Below are 18,701 nucleotides of genomic sequence, written 5' to 3' on the forward strand. Positions count from 1 at the left end.
AAAATTTAAAAATTACTTAAAATGACTTAAAACTACTGAAAAGCAAGTTAATATAATACATTTTATAAAAAGAGTTAGTGTCCCATATCTTGTTGTTGTAAAAATAAAAATATCTAGCAATTTACTGTATTTTTTACTCTAACATAATAAATACATTTTTAAAAATATAATAAAATTTTATTGAGGAAATTTATTTTTTGAATGATTTTATAATAAATATTAATACAATATTTTCTAATAATATTTAAATGTATGCTTTTAAAATTTGATTGCTTTTGTGAAAAACTTTCTAAACTTTTGAATTTACGAGGTATATAAGGAATTATATAAATAAAATTCTATTGTGATTTAAATAAATAAATAAATATATAAATATAATTATTTAAAAAATTTAATATATTTGATCGAATAGTACTAAATATAACATTTATATTAATTTATTGGATTCAACTCGTAAATAATTAGATTTAGATTCAATGATGATAAGAATAAGAATTAAAATTTTAACATTCTAAATATAAATATTATATTATTGAAATAAAATATTTTTTATGATATACAATAAATTTAGATACTGGGTAATAATAATAAAAATAAATTAATATAATACAAATATAGTAGCTCAAATAACTCCTTTGACTAGTATGAGATATTTAAGATTCAAACTTGAAATACTTTTCTTATTACATGACAGCTGCCTCATCATATATGTTGTAATAATATTTATAATATATCGTTATATAGTGATTTACAGTATTCTTAATTATCAAAAAAGAGCAGAGCTTATCATATAATGAAATAAATGCTTCATTCTTCATTTCTAACAATATTTGTGTAATGATTTAATTATTCAAATAAATTTTATATTTAAATTTATTTTCTTATATGAAAAAAGAGGGATAAATGAAAACTTTATTACTCTACTATTCAAGTACCAGCTATAGAAATTGTTTAAAATATAAGCGTGTAAATTACTAATATATTATTATAAAATAAATATTTCTATTTATATAATTTTCTGTTTATAAGAGTTTGAATATCATCTCAAATATAATAATTATTGTAAAATTATATATAAATTTAAGTTTTAATTTTTTAAATCAAATTCATATACTAATATATTTTATAATTTTAAAAAGATAAATAATAAGAAACAACTTACAACTATTATTAAAAAGTAATTACAAATTCATAGAATATTATATTTAAATCGGCTTAACTTACTGTAGTTAAATATTAAAATAAATACTATTTGGAATTAAGTGTTTTAATGCAGAATATTAGATTTTATATGATTTGAACAATTTTTAAATTTAATATTAAAAGATTTATTAAACATTTTTATTATATTATTGTAAACATTATTATAAAAATCTCTTTAAAAATATATTTTCAGTATTTTATTTGGATACTGATTTTTATATTTGTAGAATATGAAAATTTATATTAAAAAAAAGAGTTGAAATGTACAACTGAAAATTAGTAAAATATGTTTTTAATGCTTTGGGTTGAATTTATTATATAATTTTTAACACATATTACTAATTTTATTATCCACAATGTTATAAGTTAATAAAAACTAATCACAATCATTATAATATAAACAATATTCTAAATTAATCACATGTTTTATACTATAATTAATAGTGATTATGATTTTGTGCCATTACTATCATTTATTATCACTATTATGGGAATTAATAATTCAACTCAGGATTGTACTCTATAGAAATATAACTGCATATATTGATTTTGTTATTGTTATTGATATTATTATTATTGTTGTTATTATTGTTATTATTATTATTGTATTTGTACATATTATGGGAGGATTAAAGAAATTTACTAAATAAGAATGAATCTATAATTATCTATATGATTTCATTTGAACAGCGACAATTATTTTGGAAATATATGCAACTTAAATAATAACTATATTTTTGTAACAGAATACTTTAGACATATTAGAAAAACCTATATTATTACAGATTGTTTTTTTTTACTTTATGATATTCGTACCTGGCAACAAAAAAGGGTATTGGATCGAACTTTTACATTTTATAATGTAAACTGTTTGCTGTACGAAAGATTACAAAAAATTTGTTTAAATCTATTTATTTTGATATTTAGATGTACAAAATTAATTGGGTGTACGTTTTAATTTTAAATCAAAATAATAAGAATTAACTAATAATTAAGAAACTTTATATTTAATAAATACAATATATATGTAAGAAAAAATATCAAAATTATATTAAAATTCATTCAACTTATAACTAACGTTTATTGTTATAGATTTGTGTAGCTTTGAACATTTTTATTCTGACAGAAGTATTTGTACTAGACAGATTTTTCAACTCTAAACAAGGTTATGACAGTATTCTAATTCGATATTTAATTAACCTTGATAAAAGGAACAAAGTGCTGATAAACAAAGTAATAAAATTTTTCGCTGATAATATTATGAAATAAGCAGGCTAACTGTAATTAATAAAACACAATTAATGTGATGTTAAGATACATTTTAAGTATGGGCTTAAGTTTATTCAATTATTTATTCGTCATAGAATTCTTATAAATGATTATTCAAAAGACCAAAAATTAGAAATATGATAATGAGATAACATTACATTTCTTCAACAATTGATATAGGATGATTAAACATTATATAATGCACTATATTTGCATTGATTACTATTATGCATCTAATAGTATTCGAATAAAACTTGTTCATATATGTAATTCATTTATTAATTAAAAACTAATTTTTTGCTCAAATCGAATTAAAAAATTTCATAATTATGTATTTATTAAAAAAATATAATTATACAAAATTAAATTAAGCTTATTATGATATTTATTTCAAAATCGCTCAATTTCTATATAAGGAAAATTTAAGCTTAAGCTTTATGTTACATAATAATAGTAGTCAATACAAAAAAATGTTTAAATTAAGGAGAGAAATAACAATAGTTTTTCTTTTTGAATGAAATTAGAAAAAATGGGAGCCATCATTGAATATGACCTTACAGTAAGTTATAATTTTATACGAGATATACAATAAATTTTTAATACTATAATATTTCGAAAATTTATGAAGACGTGTCAAATATTTAAATGTAATTAACAATTTTAAGGTAAAATAGCTGATGCTAAATTTCCTTTTTTTATTTAAAAATTAAAAAAAAATATTCTATGAATTTTTGAATATAAATTTATATTATATAAGCTTGTTTTTTATATTATTTATTATACTAACTCACATTTATTCACTTTTTTATACTTTTACTTGCAATTTAACAAGTGATTGCGAATTACTGAACAAATAAACCAGAAACTGTACCGAACGGAATTTTTACCATAAATCTCATTTTTATCTTACAGTATATTGTTAACTTTATAACTATATAACTAAATTAAGATAATTGAGTTTTCAGTTGTCGACTTGAAATAAAACTATTAAAATAATAGATTCACTATATTTTCAATCAATATAGATCAGAGATAGCATCATGTACAATTTTTCATTCGGATTTATATTCTGAATTATATTTTATTTTTTATTATTTATATAAATTACATTAAAATTTTTCATTATTGTATTTATTTATTTATTTTTAATTTTTTTCGTTTAATTTTTCAAGTGCCAATGAAATAATTTAAAATTAAAAAAAAATCTAATAACTTTTTAATAAAGAGGAATATATTTAAGAGTAATTTTGTTCTGAATAAATTGATTAGAAAAATTCTGAACATAACAAGAACAAAAATTTGCAACATTAATGAAAGACCAAATATAAGAAATGGGATATATTATTTGTTTAGTATGTGTAATTATGTATTTGCAATAATTCAACTTACCAAAATGACTAATCCTTTACTTATTATACCCGACAATAAAATTGTTTCAATAGAAGTATTAATATAAAGTTTATCAAATTAAATTTTATTGATATAAACACTATTTTGGCAAAAGAAAAGAAAAATTAGCAAACTTTCATTTATAATCTATAAAGAAATAATTAAGTTTAAAATAAAAAATTGATTAATTTTCATTCTAATTCAATTTTTTATAAATTTAAATAAAAATTAATAGTCGAATAATTTTCATATTAATCAAATTAATTTAATAAATATATATCAAACACATTGTAGCTCTGTATGAAATTTATTTATATAGTATAAAATTGTATAAGATACATATTTTAATATTTATTGCAATTAGAATTTGATTAATTCTTAATAAAATTTAAATGTCAATTTAACGATATTTAGTATATCAAAATATGTTTAATAGCTTGTGTTAGTTATTGTCTTTTTTTAAAATTTAATTACTGACTAATAACACAGATTCATCTCTTCTGGTTAATAAACTTTTATTAATAGTTTTGAATTTTGAAAATTTCGTATAATTGAACTACGATGGTCATCCTGTGTAGAAAATTATTACTTATATAATATAATATGTATTTAATTATACTTGTATATTTAATTTGTTAAATAATTATATATTTGTGTTTACATTGAAAATTATTTTATGAATCGTATAATTATACAAATATATTATTTCAAATATTTTATTAATTTAAAAATTATCTTCATGCCAAAATTATACATTTATAATATGAAAATAAGTTTCTTAAAATTGATATAAATTTTTTAATGTAATTACAAAACCCTGTCATCATCCACTATAACATTATAAATTGTCTTTAGTTTATTTACTACATTTATATGAATTGTAGTACTAAACAATTTTCAAGCATGAATTAAAATTTGTTTGAAAGTTAAGTGGTGAATGTCAAAGAAACATCTATATGATTATACTATTATAGATGATTATACATAATCAATTTTTATGAAAATACAAATATTAAATTTAAGAATATCGAAAATAATTATTGAACAAAAACTGACATAGTCATTACATACTTATAAGAATTTCCTGAGCATGTCACTTAATTCACTATTTTTAATAGTATTTTTATTAATAGAAACAATCATTTTATTGGTCTTTAAAAAATATATTTTATTAATTATTTATTATAATTTTAGATTTTAACTTTACTTTTTTTAGATTTACTTTTTTTGACAACCTTAAATCATTTATAAAAAATTAATTAAAAATGATTACTGATAATAAATAATTAAATATATAATTATAAATTACTTGTTATTATTCATAATCTAATTGTATATTAATTTTAATATATTTTGATATTAAAAATGATTAAATTTATGTAATTTTAATCATTTTTCTGTTTGCTTATGACATTAGAAGAACAATTTCATTAGTAAATTGATAAATCGTTGCAAACAAATTTCAATATTTAATTATTTAAAAAGAGATTTGATAGAAGAACGGGACTGTTTTCTGAGTTATTAAACTGAGAAAAATTAAATAAATATGCAAATGAATAATAAATAGTAAATGTAATACAATTGGAATAATAACTATAAAAGGCAGCGTGGAAATATATATAATATACATGACACAGTAAATTCAAATTTGTAATAAGAAGTGCGATAGATTTTATATAGTTTATTAAATCTGTAACCCAAGCAATAAAGAATCAATAATTATATATATATATATGTAAGGAAAAATAAATAGAGAGAGAGAGAGAGAGAGAGAGAGAGAGAGAGAAATCCTTCGCATGTGGGAAACGAAAATGCACTTGCGTTACGTGAAAAAACGAGACATGGATTGGATGCCTTTTTGTGGCATACTACTTCATGTTTACTTAGTATTGAATCCATCTTGTCAAAGCTATACGTGTGCGCCCGTTCGCACGCAACACAGAAACGCACTGACCCATACTTATATATATATATATGATTGTTTAATGCTGTTTTATTGATTATATTCGATGTTTAAAATAAACAAGCATATAAACACTATGTTATTTTATAACAAAGTTTATTTTTATTTTTATTATAATTATTATAAAACAAAATAATGAAATAAAAATCTATTAATAATAAAAAGACCAATAATATTCATATTTTTAAATAATATATGCAAATATAGAAATTTATTTATTTAAATATGTAAGTCTAATTGAATTTTAATTACAAAATATTTCAAAAATATTAATAGAATGAAAAAATATAATAATTTTTTGCTCCAAAGGAAATATAATTTTAATTATGATAAAATAACTACAGTATTTTATTATTCATACATTCTTCTTCTTCTGTCGAATAATCCAATTGGAGCATTTGAAAAGCTACTACATTCGGCTATGAATTCCATTGCGCATACGACTATTAAATGCATTATCTATGCTCTCTGGTGTATACTATTAAAAAATTTAAATTAACTACGTTAGTTTATAATATAATTTAGGTTAGGGTACAATATGGTAATAAAAATCATTTGTTTTAATTGCTAATTAGTCATTTAATAATGATAATATATTATGTTTGGTAATTAAATTATTCATACAATCAAAGGGTTGTTTTCCTATGAGATGAAATCTAAAAAGAAAAATACAAAGATGACGGTTAAAATAGCGAGAAAATGTGCACGTGTGTTATCTAAACAAAATTTATCTGTAATAAAAAAGGCCAATAAGAAAACAGAAATTAATAAAAAATCCACAAGCGATAAAGCTTTACTAATTGCTCAAGAAGTAAAATTTGCTAGATTACTAGCGAATAATAATAAAAAAGTTAGAGACAAAGTTTTAAAGAATCTAAAAAAATGGTTGATGATGCGTTCTCAAAGTTCATTTGGTATGTTCATCTTTTGGTATTGATTTGGTATCTTATAACTATTATAAATTTTATGATAATATAATAATATATAATTTAAATAATAGCTTTTACAGATTCAGACTTCCTGAGACTTTGGAAGGGCTTATTTTATTGCATGTGGCTGTCAGATAAGCCTTTAGTGCAAGAAGAACTTGCAGAGTCTCTCAGCAAAATAGTACATTGTTTTAATTCAATGGATACTGCGCTACTTTATACAAAATGTACCTTTAAATGTTTTGCTACTGAATGGTTCGGAATAGATAGATATAGAATTGATAAATTTGAAATGGTTAGATCATCTTTTATATTTTTAAATTTTAAATTGAAATTTTAATTTGTACCTTATTTTTTTAAAGAAGATAATATTTCGGTTGTTTGAGTAAATAAAATAATATTGATATTTCAAAGAGATAATGTTTATAAAATTTTTATTTCATATTGTAGCTAGTAAAAAGAATTTTACGACAAACATTTGAAATGTGTAAAAAGGAATCTTGGAATAAGGAATGGGTTGTTGGCGTAGCAACAATAATTGAAGAAATTTTATTAGATCCAAAAACTTGTTTGGGACTTAATTTTCATATTACTGAAGTTTACATGGAAGAATTAGCGAAAGTATATTAAATTAAAAGCTTTGTGTAATTAAATATGTTAATATTATTTGAAATAATTAAACAACTTTTGTTTCAGATAAGTAGAGGCAAAATTGAAAAAAGTATTGTTACAGATTTTATTAAGCCTTTTGTTATTAACTTAACTTGTACAGATGACCAAAGACAAATCAAACATATTGTAACAAATATATTTAGGTATTTAATTTTTCAATCAGATATTGGATTGGATTATGCAGAAAAATTTAATGCTTGGAAACAGGTAAATATTTTGTTAAAAATAATATAATTAAAACATATTATTTATTTTAGTTATTATATAATTATGTAGGTTGGATTTCCATGTAAAAGCATTGATGAAATGCAAAAGGTAGAATTTTCAGATTATACAAGTAATTGTGATAATGCTGATGAAGAAGATAGTGAAGATATAAAAGCAACAAATATGCCATTAGATCCAAGAGCAGGGAGAGTAAATGTTGAAATACCACAATTACCTTTTAATCCAACCGAAATAGTGTCTTTACTAAAAGAATATAAATTTCATAAATTATCTACTACAAAAAGTCGTAAAATTATAAATCAATTAATTAATGAGTAAATAAATCTAAATCAATAATATTAAATACATTATGTAAAAATATTTTTAGTAATAACTATTGATAATTTTTACTATTTTAGATTTACCAAACTCAGTGAAGGTGATATGCCACTTGGCATTAAAGAAATTCCAATACCAGAACATACTAACATAAATTCTTATGTAGCTGCAAAAAATTTATTAAATTTTGAACAAGATCTTTATGTAGATTCAAATAAAAACAGTCGTAAAAAAAAAAGGAAAAGTGTTGTAGTAAAATACAATGAAAACTTTGATAATATTGAAGAGTTAATTGTACCTGAAGATGTTCAATATACTTCTTTGATGTGTTCAAATAATAAAAAACTAAAATTAGCTAATAGTCAAAGTCAGAATATGAATCATATGAGTAAAGATGATAAATCAATTAAGCAAAATAATAAGCTGCAATTGCCAGTGAAAAAAAAATCAAATAAATTTGATCGTTCTGAATCACTTATAAATAACAAATTTAAAAAGTCTTTTAAAACATTTTCAACGTGCATAGAGGAATATAAAATAACAGGTGCTGACAATTTAAGTGCTAATAAAGGTAGCACAAGCTGCAATTGGAATGTGAATCCAACACCAACAAGTTTCACTCCAACTACATTTAATAAAGTATTAGAAAAAAAGAGAACTACAAAAAAAGGGATAGCAGAAAACAAGGTAGATACTAAATTAGTAAGCCCTAGTACACCATGGCTAACTCCAGTTTTAGTTAGGTTAGAAGAACAAAATAAAGTAAGTAAAACTAAATTTCATAATTGACACTTTTTAAAAATATTAAAATTTTGTAAAAACGTATGTTTGAAATACTGAATGGTCTAAAATAAATATAAAGAAAAACTATACATAATTATATTAAAATGTTGAATTTCGATTTTTAATTTAATTTAATTCCTACTAGATTAAAAATATACATACGTAATCTAATCTCTTAATTTATACATTTTAATTCATTGTTAATGATAACAAATATTGAATATTCTCATAACTGTTCTTTATAGATCCAATCCCAGAAATGATAAATGAATATGAGATTCTTAATAATAAACTTTTACTTAAAATTAAATGTCTCTAAGAAATTTCAATTTAATTCTTTGATAGAATTTGAAATTAATAATTACTTGTAAACTTGTAAACAAATTCTATTTAAAATTACGAAATGTATATATATATATATACATATTTTAATTTTTTATTTAGTAAAGTTAAAGTAAAAACCTTTATTTAGTATAGTATTTTATTTTATTTATTGCAATTATAATATACAGTAATGAAAATTATTATGAAAAATTATTTATATTGAAAATTACTTCTAAGTATAAAAAAATTTCAGACTGAGGCATCTGTTAAGATTGTGCCAAATCAAGCAACTGTAGCAAGTTCAACAAAAAAACGAGTTCAAATTAAACTGCATCGAAATACAGTACGAAATATTTCAGAATATATTCGTCAAATTAGACAGAATCCACACATTCCATATGATGCTAATCGAAAACCAAAGGCCAGTGTACTGAAGCCAAGTCTTCTTCCAAGCCCGATAAATCCATTTTACAAAAGGAAAATAATTTAATACCATACAATAGGCAATTTGTTTTAAATATTTGTCTATATTTTGATTTTATACCTACAATTTGTGGATTTTCGAGCTTATAAAATAATGTCCACAATTTTAAGTACATCGAATATTTTTAGCATATTTCTGTTATGATATGTTTTATATTATCTAATAATTAAATTGTTAATGAATGTATATAATCATATAATCTGATATTTGCACATTTCTTTTTATAAAATATTTTCTTTATACTACAAATTTAATTTTTAAAGTATGTTATATTTCCATTAGTGAATTATGTCTTACATATTTTTGAAATTTGTTTATGAACTCGATATTTCCTTTCTAAAATGTAACATGAAATTTTATATAACATGAATGATTCAGTCTGTTTATTAATCACATGTAATCAATTCATTTATTAATAAAATAAAAAAAATTATATAAAAAAAATAGGTTATTTATACCGTTGCGCAATGCGTTTGACGAAAATTCTATTAATTTACGAATACATTTATTTTAATTTGTATATATACAATGTATTTTAATATGTATGTTTTTCTGTTTGCGCGTGTATGTGTGTGCGCACGTGTAATTAACTATTAACTATAATTCCTGCTCAAACAAAAAAATTATTGAATTTCAAAATAATTTCCATTAGGATTGAATGATACAAACTTCAAATTGAATATATCTTGAAACTGTGTAAGTAATAAATTTATAATGAATACTTTAGATTAAAATATCAATTATCAACTAACATTATTTGTTGGCACATGAATTCACCTTCTTATAATAAAAGATTTTTTTATAAATATGCAAAACAAAAAATGAATCTTACTTCCGTTATTTAAATATTTTCTCAATTACATTTATTCTATATTTTCGATTATAATGTAATCAATACCAATTATAAATCATGGTTAATTCAGAAAAAATATAATTAATAAAAAATAACGTGAATTTTTTTTCTATATTCAATGTATTCTTAATATTATGATTTTATTCATTAGATACAATTTTTATATTATATATTGATATAAAAAGAAATCATGTATTTAATATTGTTATGGTAGATTATATGTACTACATACTAGTTTTTTGTAGAGAACTATTTTTTATAATATTTAAAATCTATTCAAATTATCGAATTATTCGAAAATCATTATTTGATTAGTAAATTGTTTTATAACCTTCGCAGATGTATATTTATATAAATTCAATTTTTTTTTATTGTAATTTTTATTAAACATATTTTATACTTTGAATTGCTTTATGATTTGTATATACGCGATATAGAAGTTAAGTAAAACAATTATAAATACATGTTTTATACTCATTTTTGCACGTAAATGGATTTTTATTAAAAATAAATTTGTTTATAGGTAGGCCTACGCGTCTGTCTTAATATTTGGAAAATTTTAAAAATCGTAATTAAATAACAATTGTAACTCAAAATTAAAACTAAAACAACATTCACTTAGGGTAGGGTGTATAGTAGGGTGAATACTTGATTTTTATTTTGTTAAAAATTAAATTAATTATATTTTTAGTACAGAGCATTTTCCGCACGGATTACTTTTCATTTTATATCCTTGGTGTGTATTATATATTATTTATATTACTATTGTGATTTTGTTTGATGCAATCCATGAAATTACTATTTTCTTAAATTTTTTTTATTTAAAACATAAATATGAGATCAAATATGATTATCTAAATAATTTCGTATTTACATGCAAAATTATTTCATCATTATTATTATAATTATTATATTAAGTATTAAAAATAAATATTATATTATAATTATAATTTTAGAATTATAAATTATAATTGTAAATTGAAAATAAAGTAAATTTTAGTAAAGAAATAATCTTAGGAACTTTAAGGTCATCTTCATTTTGTACCGTAATTTTTTGGAAATGATATATTTTCATTTTAAATATTTATTTAATTAATTAATGATTTTCTTTACTTACAGATAAAATAATTTGTTTTTATTAATTATTAATTAATATTTTCGATCTAATTTTTAACTAGACAAAATTCATATAGATATCTGTTTTTCAATGTGTCTGATATATATATCCGTATTTAGCTACAAAAATGATAAATAGTGCTTATTTTATTCTAAAACTATCGAAACCCGTGGTTGAAATTTACACAATGTACAATTTGTTTATCACAGAGACAGATAATTGATGTACATTCTTTTTCTATTATTATTGTTAAATTGTAAATAGTGTCATAGAATAATTAATCAAGTTTAATTTTATGAACTAGCGATTTCCATATCTGATACCATCTGATTTCCAACTGATTAAATCCATTACTAAAAATGGATATGCCAATAAATAACATTGTATGCAAGAATGTCCACAGCTGAAATAGCGGAGATACCATGAGCATCACTATCATTGCACCTTAAAAATAAATGCAACCAATTTGTTACTATAAATTTAATATAAAAAAAGTATACGTCATCGACTCACCAGAGAGTAAAGTCCAAAAGATGAAAGCGATAGTAAGAGGCGTTTGTCGGGGCGTCGACCAAGGTTTACTCTTGAATGTTTTATTTATGTAAAAATTCTGAAGGATTTGCTCCTTTTTTCGCCATCTGTCTTCCAACCAACTTCTGAGCGCGAGCTCATCTCTCGGCATGTCTTCCTGGGCTATCCTTTCCACATGGAAATGAACCTCATCGGGAATCTTACCGCCTAGCAAATCTAATTCAGACTGGACAACAAATTTTTAGTGATAATTGCCTTTAGTTGCTAACTTCATTTGCGCATCACATATTTCTATCTTTCTTATAATCAATTAGCGTTGGGTGCTAAGATTTCTAATATCAATTGAATAAATATAAATAAATATTATATCGCCTTGAAATTGTAACAATATTACTTTGTAGTCTCACTGTAAAATAGCAATAAATCAATATAAATTTCTTCTTTAAAAATAATTACTACTAAATCTACTTGATAATCTGAGCTAAGCACATTTAACATTCTAAAATATATTAGCTTTAAATATTTATAATGGAAAATGATAAACAAAAAATACTATTTTGTAACACAAATAAAATATTTAAAAGCCAAATATTAAATTAAAATAGTATCTCGTATAATTGATTTGTTTTCCTTTTAAAAGTGATATTAATTGAATGTGAAAAGAAATGCAAAAAATTTCAATAAAAATTTAATGTAAATTTATTACTTATTATAATAAAGGTATTTCACAATTAACAAATCATCTGTATTCTATTTATTGTCGTTTAAAGATGTTTATAAACAAAAATTATTAGGCATCGTATAGTACAATTAAAACTTTATAACTGTAAAAAATACTACATTGTTAAAGTATAAGCTTTTTACAGATATTAAAGTTCATTTACAAATTAAAAATTTTACATTCAAATTTTTTTCAAACATTTTTAACGTTTTTCGTAACCTATATAAAATATTGAAAAACATTGTTATACATGATATATTTAAAACTAATTCTAGTATCAAATAAAAATGTATTATAGAGAAAGTAGATCTATAGAACAAAATTTATTTACGTAATAAATTACGTCACGGTTCATCGAATAATGCATTATTTTCGTGTCGAGAGAATGCATTATATTCACGTGCCAGAAAAGATAGTATTTGTGCCATTCGTAAAAAAACTTTGACGGCATAGCGCATTCTGTACGTACCTGAGGTACAAAGTCTGGATAACCGACGGTAAGGTCATATACGGCATCGAGATATCCCACATCCTGTAGATGGTGCACTAAGTAACTGAAACCCGTGGTCTTTGGGTGTAAGCTGTACATATAACGTGGTAACTCATGACTATCGGCGTATTCATGGGAGCGTCGCTTGCTGCTAGGTGTAAGATCGGTACCCTCAGGAAAAATGAGTAATTGGCTGCGTCGGTGGAGTGCTACCAGGTAGTCGAGTGTGCGCGACAATCGACCCCGGTCCTCTTGCCAGCGACGCGTTATGTACAGGAAGCCGTTCATCTGCATTATCCAGCCTATACTTCAAGCATAAATACGATTACGTGTTGCTCTCCTTTCTCGAATATATAGCTACCGTCGGTTCGTATTTATCAATACGAACCGGCCTGTTTTTTACAGATTGCCCAAAGCCTATAAAGTGAAATTTTTTCAATTTGATATGTCATATAAAATTATATGATTTTTAAAATGTCAAATATTAAAACATAAAAACGACGGCTTTTCAAAAATTAAATCCTATTCTAATTGAATAAGAGAAACTGTTTTTATTTCTGATTAATTGGCTATTTCATTATATGAAATTATAGGGAGTGAGAGACAATATTGAATAAAACTTATCATTTCAATATAATGTGAGTGTCAATGAAAATTTTTATGTAAAAATATATTATACAAGCAAATTAAAGAGAATTGAATAAATATATTTGCGCTTCATTCAAGTTGAATTAACATAAGTGGCTATTATAAATACTGTCGCTATAATACTTATTGGTTTCTTTCATTTTATTTCAAGTAAGACAATATAAAAAATATCAATTTTATAAAATCGTTCAAATTAAGAGCTCCTGAAAAATGTTTTTTGTAATTGTAACGAAATAATTATAGAAGTAATCTATTATTTTAATTGAAGTTATACCTGGGCCAGGAATGTGTCTTATGGGATCCTTTAATATAAATTTAAGTTTGTGAGCTGCAACATTCGGCATACACGCTTGATACATAGCCCCCCAAAGAAAGTTCCAGTCAACTCTTGTACGATGATTCATTACCAAAATCGCTGAGTCGTTGGGTAAAATATGATCTCCAGATACTATTACTTTTACACCGAGAAATTTCATTAGCACCTGTAAAAATACAAAATTAATAGATCTTAACTAGAAATAAGATTATTTCCTAATTCATCGCGATCAGGTAAATTTATTTGAAACACATTTTTTTAAGGCAAAAATGGTAAAAATTTTAATTCATACATTTCTTTATTGCGAGATAAATACAAAAAATTGCACTTCATAAACTAATCTATAATTGAATAGTGCTTAGCGCCAATGTTATTTAAAATGACTACGATCTTAGATAAAAATTATTTCAACGTCATTCTACTAGAAGAAAATGAAGATATAATAGGTATAATATAAAAGCATAATAAAGTTGTCTAAAAAAATTAGTCTCAACTTGTTAAAATTAAGTTTCAAATTGTTCGACTCGTTTTGATGAAATAGCGCACAGAAATATTGCTATTAATGAGCACTATTCAAGAGATTGGCTCGAATCAAAATGACCAGAAGAGTACTCATTGGCTGAACAACAATAAAAGCAGAAATAAAAGTAAGACTGAAATCACGTGGAAAAGATAACTTACAGTTGGATACATTTCCCAGCAGGAGAATAGCAGCTCACCACATTTGCGAAAAGTCGGGGGACTAATGAGGAGCAGTGGGAGCAGCGGACAAGCGATGATGAAGAATCCCGAAAGTATGCTGGCGTACCACATTGAACAGTACAACAATCCACGTAGCGTCCTTTGCATTACAGATGATTTTTTGGTCACCTACTGTAAAGCATATAATTTTTAAGATTTATAAGAAACGACTTACGTTCTAAAATTACGTTATAATTTTTTGCATTTTTTGACAATCTTGAACTTCTATATTTGATAGGTCGATTAATTCGAAAAAAATAATTCACTAGGAATGAGAGAGTGACATTGTTTTTTGCTATGCTACGCAACAGACACGACTATGATGAAGTGATTGTTACACTCGATCTGCCCAGCCGATGTCATTTTGGCTTGAGAAAATTTGGCAAGCATACTCGACAGTGCCCAAGAATTTAGCATAAAGATATCAGTACACTGACTGCGATAATTGCGGTTGAATTCTATCGAAATTGTCAGCTATCTATATTTCTCTATAATTTTGCATTTATCGATATTTTTATTTATAATTAGTAATTTTTAAATATTATTTCATTTTAGACCAAAAAATGTACCACCCCTTTTTATTTTTCATTTTAATACGTATCTAACTATTTGCGTATTTTTTCGATAATTATATTGTATTGCAGAAGCATTTTTTAATAAAATTTTTCAATCTTACATAACAGTTAATTTTTAATTTATAATAAATTTTAAACGATCATGACAATTGTACAAAATTATAATTTATACATAATTTTGATTTAATATATAATATTAATTTAATTATGATATAAAGAATTATAAATTAACATAAATTTATAATGGATTAATCTTTTAAGGTTTCTAAAATATTGATTTAAAAGTGCTTATATACAGTTATTGAAATTTTCATCTAATCTATCTAATATGTTGATTGGCATCTTTATTTAACTATAGATTTTAGTGAAATTAGTATAGTTCAAATATAACATCAATAAAAATAATTATTAATTTATTTTATATAAATATCTTTAGATGTTAATAGTATGATTTTGAATATTGCATTATTTTATATGTATATATATATATATATATAATATAATATAATATAAAATAATATATAATATATATATATATATATATATATATATATATATATATATATATATAACTGTTATACTCTAATGCAAAAAAACATAAATCAAACTTAAAAAGAAATTAAATTTCTGTAGTGATATTCTGATTTGCTTTTAAAAGATAAATTTTAAAAATAATTGAACTTTATGACATATGATTAAAATATTTTAATGATTAGAAAACAATAATTTGTTTAGAAATATTTCTTTTAATATAGTTATTATATAATCATTTTTTATCCAATTACGTTATTCCTTAAGTTTTTACATTAATTTAAATAAAATTCGCAACATAAGCTTCTCCTATTTTATTGAATAATAATATAACGATTTTGTTAAAAATTTACGAAAATATACAGAAATATATAGAAGAATTCCGTCAGAAATTAGTTAAAATGAGTCAATGTAAAAATCAATTTATCTCTTATAATTTTTCTAAATAGGAATATAAATTGTTATTTTCATATTTATTTTATATTATTGTAATATGTATGCTCTCAAATTAAAAACATTATTATTTTATATTAATATATCTACATTGATGCTATAAATAAAAAAATAAGATAAATGATATAATAATCAAGGAAAATGCAAGAGATATGAATACATTTTGTAAGTATAATTCATAGTTACGGTATTAATAGTTCAAATAAATTTAAAAATTATTTTTTAAATTCATATTGTCAATCAATTATTAATATTGAAATCAAAGTTAAAATGAAGGCTTAGTTATTAAATAATTTATTAATATTACAATGTGTTTTTAATTTCAAGAAAATTAATTAACATTGAGATAGATATTAAATGTATACAACTTAATTTCAATTTACGCTTTATTTGAATTTAAATTATTTTTTATAATTGAATAATTAGAAATGCTTTTATTTAAACTAAATAATTCGTAGTCAACGTATTTTTAAATACAGAAAATTTTTCTTTCATATGAATAAAATACTTGAAATAAGTACAAATATAATTTTACATTAAAAAATAGATCACGAATTATTTATTAATTATAAATTTCTTCATATTATTTGTATTCAATACTGTTATAATATTCTAATAAATATGATGACTTAATTACACACCTTAAACATAGCCGCAATCATAAATTTAAAAGAAACACTTATTTCGCGTAATACTTGATTGAAACTAATACCCGCAACACAATGGGAGTTGATCTAGTTCATAGGTAACGTAAAAAGCTTTATTGTATAACAGTTCAAAGCCACGCATCAAATTTAATAAAGCTGTAAGTACATGGAAGACCTGTGACTAACATAAGAGCTCAAGCAAAGTATTGGAATCCTCGAGGCAATCGGAATTCAATAATAAGTCTCGTAGTCCTACCTACAGTACCAAACAAACTCATGCACATCTCGCGTTCGCAATCCTTAAAGAAATCCAAATCGTACTATCAGGTGTTAGAAGGTGGAGACGTAAGCCGTTGTCGTAATTCCGGTATGATTGTGCTCGACACAGGTCGCGGGCCATGACACCGCTGGAAGTTTAATCCCAGCGTCCTTATACCAACTGTCGAACTCCACTGTCGTCTTCCTAGTAACGTCGGTCTTCCAACGGGCCACACGGATGCTGCGCCCGAAGGACGCCTTTTCATATCGGACCATTATTGATCGAGGGTGGCGCTGGGGTGAATGGATGGATGGAAGGGGCGAGGGAAATTTGCGGTTCAATTGGTCTTTCAAGGGTTCATCTCGTGTGACCTTTCCAACGAAGTGATCGGAATTCTTTTTCAGATCAACTTACTAGCTCTTCCATAATAATGACAGTTTTTTTTAATAAACGGCATCGATATTTATATTCTTTTATCTATTACGTAAAATGTAAGTGAAAAATTAATGCCACTTTAATTTTTTTGAATCAATTAATTTAATCTCGACATGTGCATTCATAAAAGATTTGAAATTTTTAGATCATTAATTATTAAAGTCATTATTTTTTATCTTCTTCACCTTTTAAATAATAAAAATATATCGTCAATCTGAAATTAAATAAACCTTGTTCATTCAAATCAAAAATAATTTTCAATGCAAGCTTTATAACGTTTACATTTTTCTTCTGTTTATAAAGATCAAATTTTTCTGAAACTAGACATTTTATCTTTAAGAACGCTATTTCTTAAAAAATTTGTTTTTATTGTAATTTTATTTACACAAAACTAATATAAATAAGCTATTTGCTAATTTAAATTAATAGTTAAGTATTGAATTGTTATTCGTCTTTTTTTTTAATCGGATTTTTAATAAATAATCGTGTCTTTAAAAATCTTTTTTTTCTTTGATATATGAAATTATACTAACATTTAGGCAGTTAATATAACCGCGGGAAATAATTTATAAAAAAAGTTTAAAATGACTAATGAGAAGTACTAAAAAAATTAATTATTCATGAAATATTAAAAAATCATAATTTTACAAGATCTGAAAACAAGAACAGAAAAATTAATCTTATTTCAATCCAAATATTCCAACTCAAATATATTTCACTAAATTAAAATACTATATAATTATTAATATAATTTATATTTACTAAGTTTGCCATGAAAATTATCCACGTATAATAGAGTCACTACTGGTGCATAATAAAAAT

General features: G+C 22.9%; 2 protein-coding genes across 6 annotated transcripts; one reads left to right on the forward strand and one right to left on the reverse strand.

Annotated features, from left to right (window-relative positions):
* The first annotated feature begins 6,393 nt into the window (after positions 1-6,393).
* Nnp-1 (Ribosomal RNA processing protein 1 homolog Nnp-1) lies at positions 6,394-9,761 on the forward strand. Its single transcript, XM_011502885.1, has 7 exons — positions 6,394-6,738; positions 6,825-7,048; positions 7,204-7,374; positions 7,450-7,632; positions 7,702-7,967; positions 8,052-8,733; positions 9,332-9,761. The coding sequence occupies exons 1-7, from the start codon at positions 6,474-6,476 to the stop codon at positions 9,566-9,568; spliced, it is 2,028 nt and encodes a 675-aa protein (XP_011501187.1). The 5' UTR covers positions 6,394-6,473; the 3' UTR covers positions 9,569-9,761.
* Positions 9,762-11,615: 1,854 nt separating this feature from the next.
* LOC105364757 (lysocardiolipin acyltransferase 1) lies at positions 11,616-17,734 on the reverse strand. Of its 5 annotated transcripts, none has more exons than XM_011502771.1 (6): positions 17,442-17,734; positions 14,920-15,111; positions 14,197-14,404; positions 13,254-13,576; positions 12,046-12,289; positions 11,616-11,976 (listed from the first exon to the last, which is right to left on the reverse strand). In XM_011502771.1, the coding sequence occupies exons 2-6, from the start codon at positions 15,085-15,087 to the stop codon at positions 11,810-11,812; spliced, it is 1,110 nt and encodes a 369-aa protein (XP_011501073.1). In that variant the 5' UTR covers positions 15,088-15,111; positions 17,442-17,734; the 3' UTR covers positions 11,616-11,809. The 5 variants fall into 5 exon arrangements, with proteins under 5 accessions (XP_011501073.1, XP_011501072.1, XP_011501074.1 ...); XM_011502770.1 differs by lacking the exon at positions 17,442-17,734 and adding an exon at positions 17,180-17,427 and having other exon boundaries at positions 14,920-15,108; XM_011502772.1 differs by lacking the exon at positions 17,442-17,734 and adding an exon at positions 17,180-17,427.
* Positions 17,735-18,701: the final 967 nt, after the last annotated feature.

Source organism: Ceratosolen solmsi, unplaced genomic scaffold, assembly GCF_000503995.2.
Source record: "Ceratosolen solmsi marchali unplaced genomic scaffold, CerSol_1.0 scaffold15, whole genome shotgun sequence".
Lineage (NCBI taxonomy): Eukaryota > Metazoa > Arthropoda > Insecta > Hymenoptera > Agaonidae > Ceratosolen > Ceratosolen solmsi.

Bases quoted from the DNA above. Each gene is read 5' to 3' on its own strand.
- Nnp-1 (XM_011502885.1), top strand. From the start codon at position 6,474: ATGAAATCTAAAAAGAAAAATACAAAGATGACGGTTAAAATAGCGAGA. The intron at 7,049-7,203 runs GTTAGATCATCT...TTCATATTGTAG, and splicing joins GAATTGATAAATTTGAAATG to CTAGTAAAAAGAATTTTACG. The intron at 7,633-7,701 runs GTAAATATTTTG...ATAATTATGTAG, and splicing joins AATTTAATGCTTGGAAACAG to GTTGGATTTCCATGTAAAAG.
- LOC105364757 (XM_011502770.1), bottom strand. From the start codon at position 17,200: ATGATTGCGGCTATGTTTAAG. The intron at 15,109-17,179 runs GTGTGTAATTAA...GCTTTACAGTAG, and splicing joins TGATTGCGGCTATGTTTAAG to GTGACCAAAAAATCATCTGT. The intron at 12,290-13,253 runs GTACGTACAGAA...TTTGTTGTCCAG, and splicing joins ATCCAGACTTTGTACCTCAG to TCTGAATTAGATTTGCTAGG.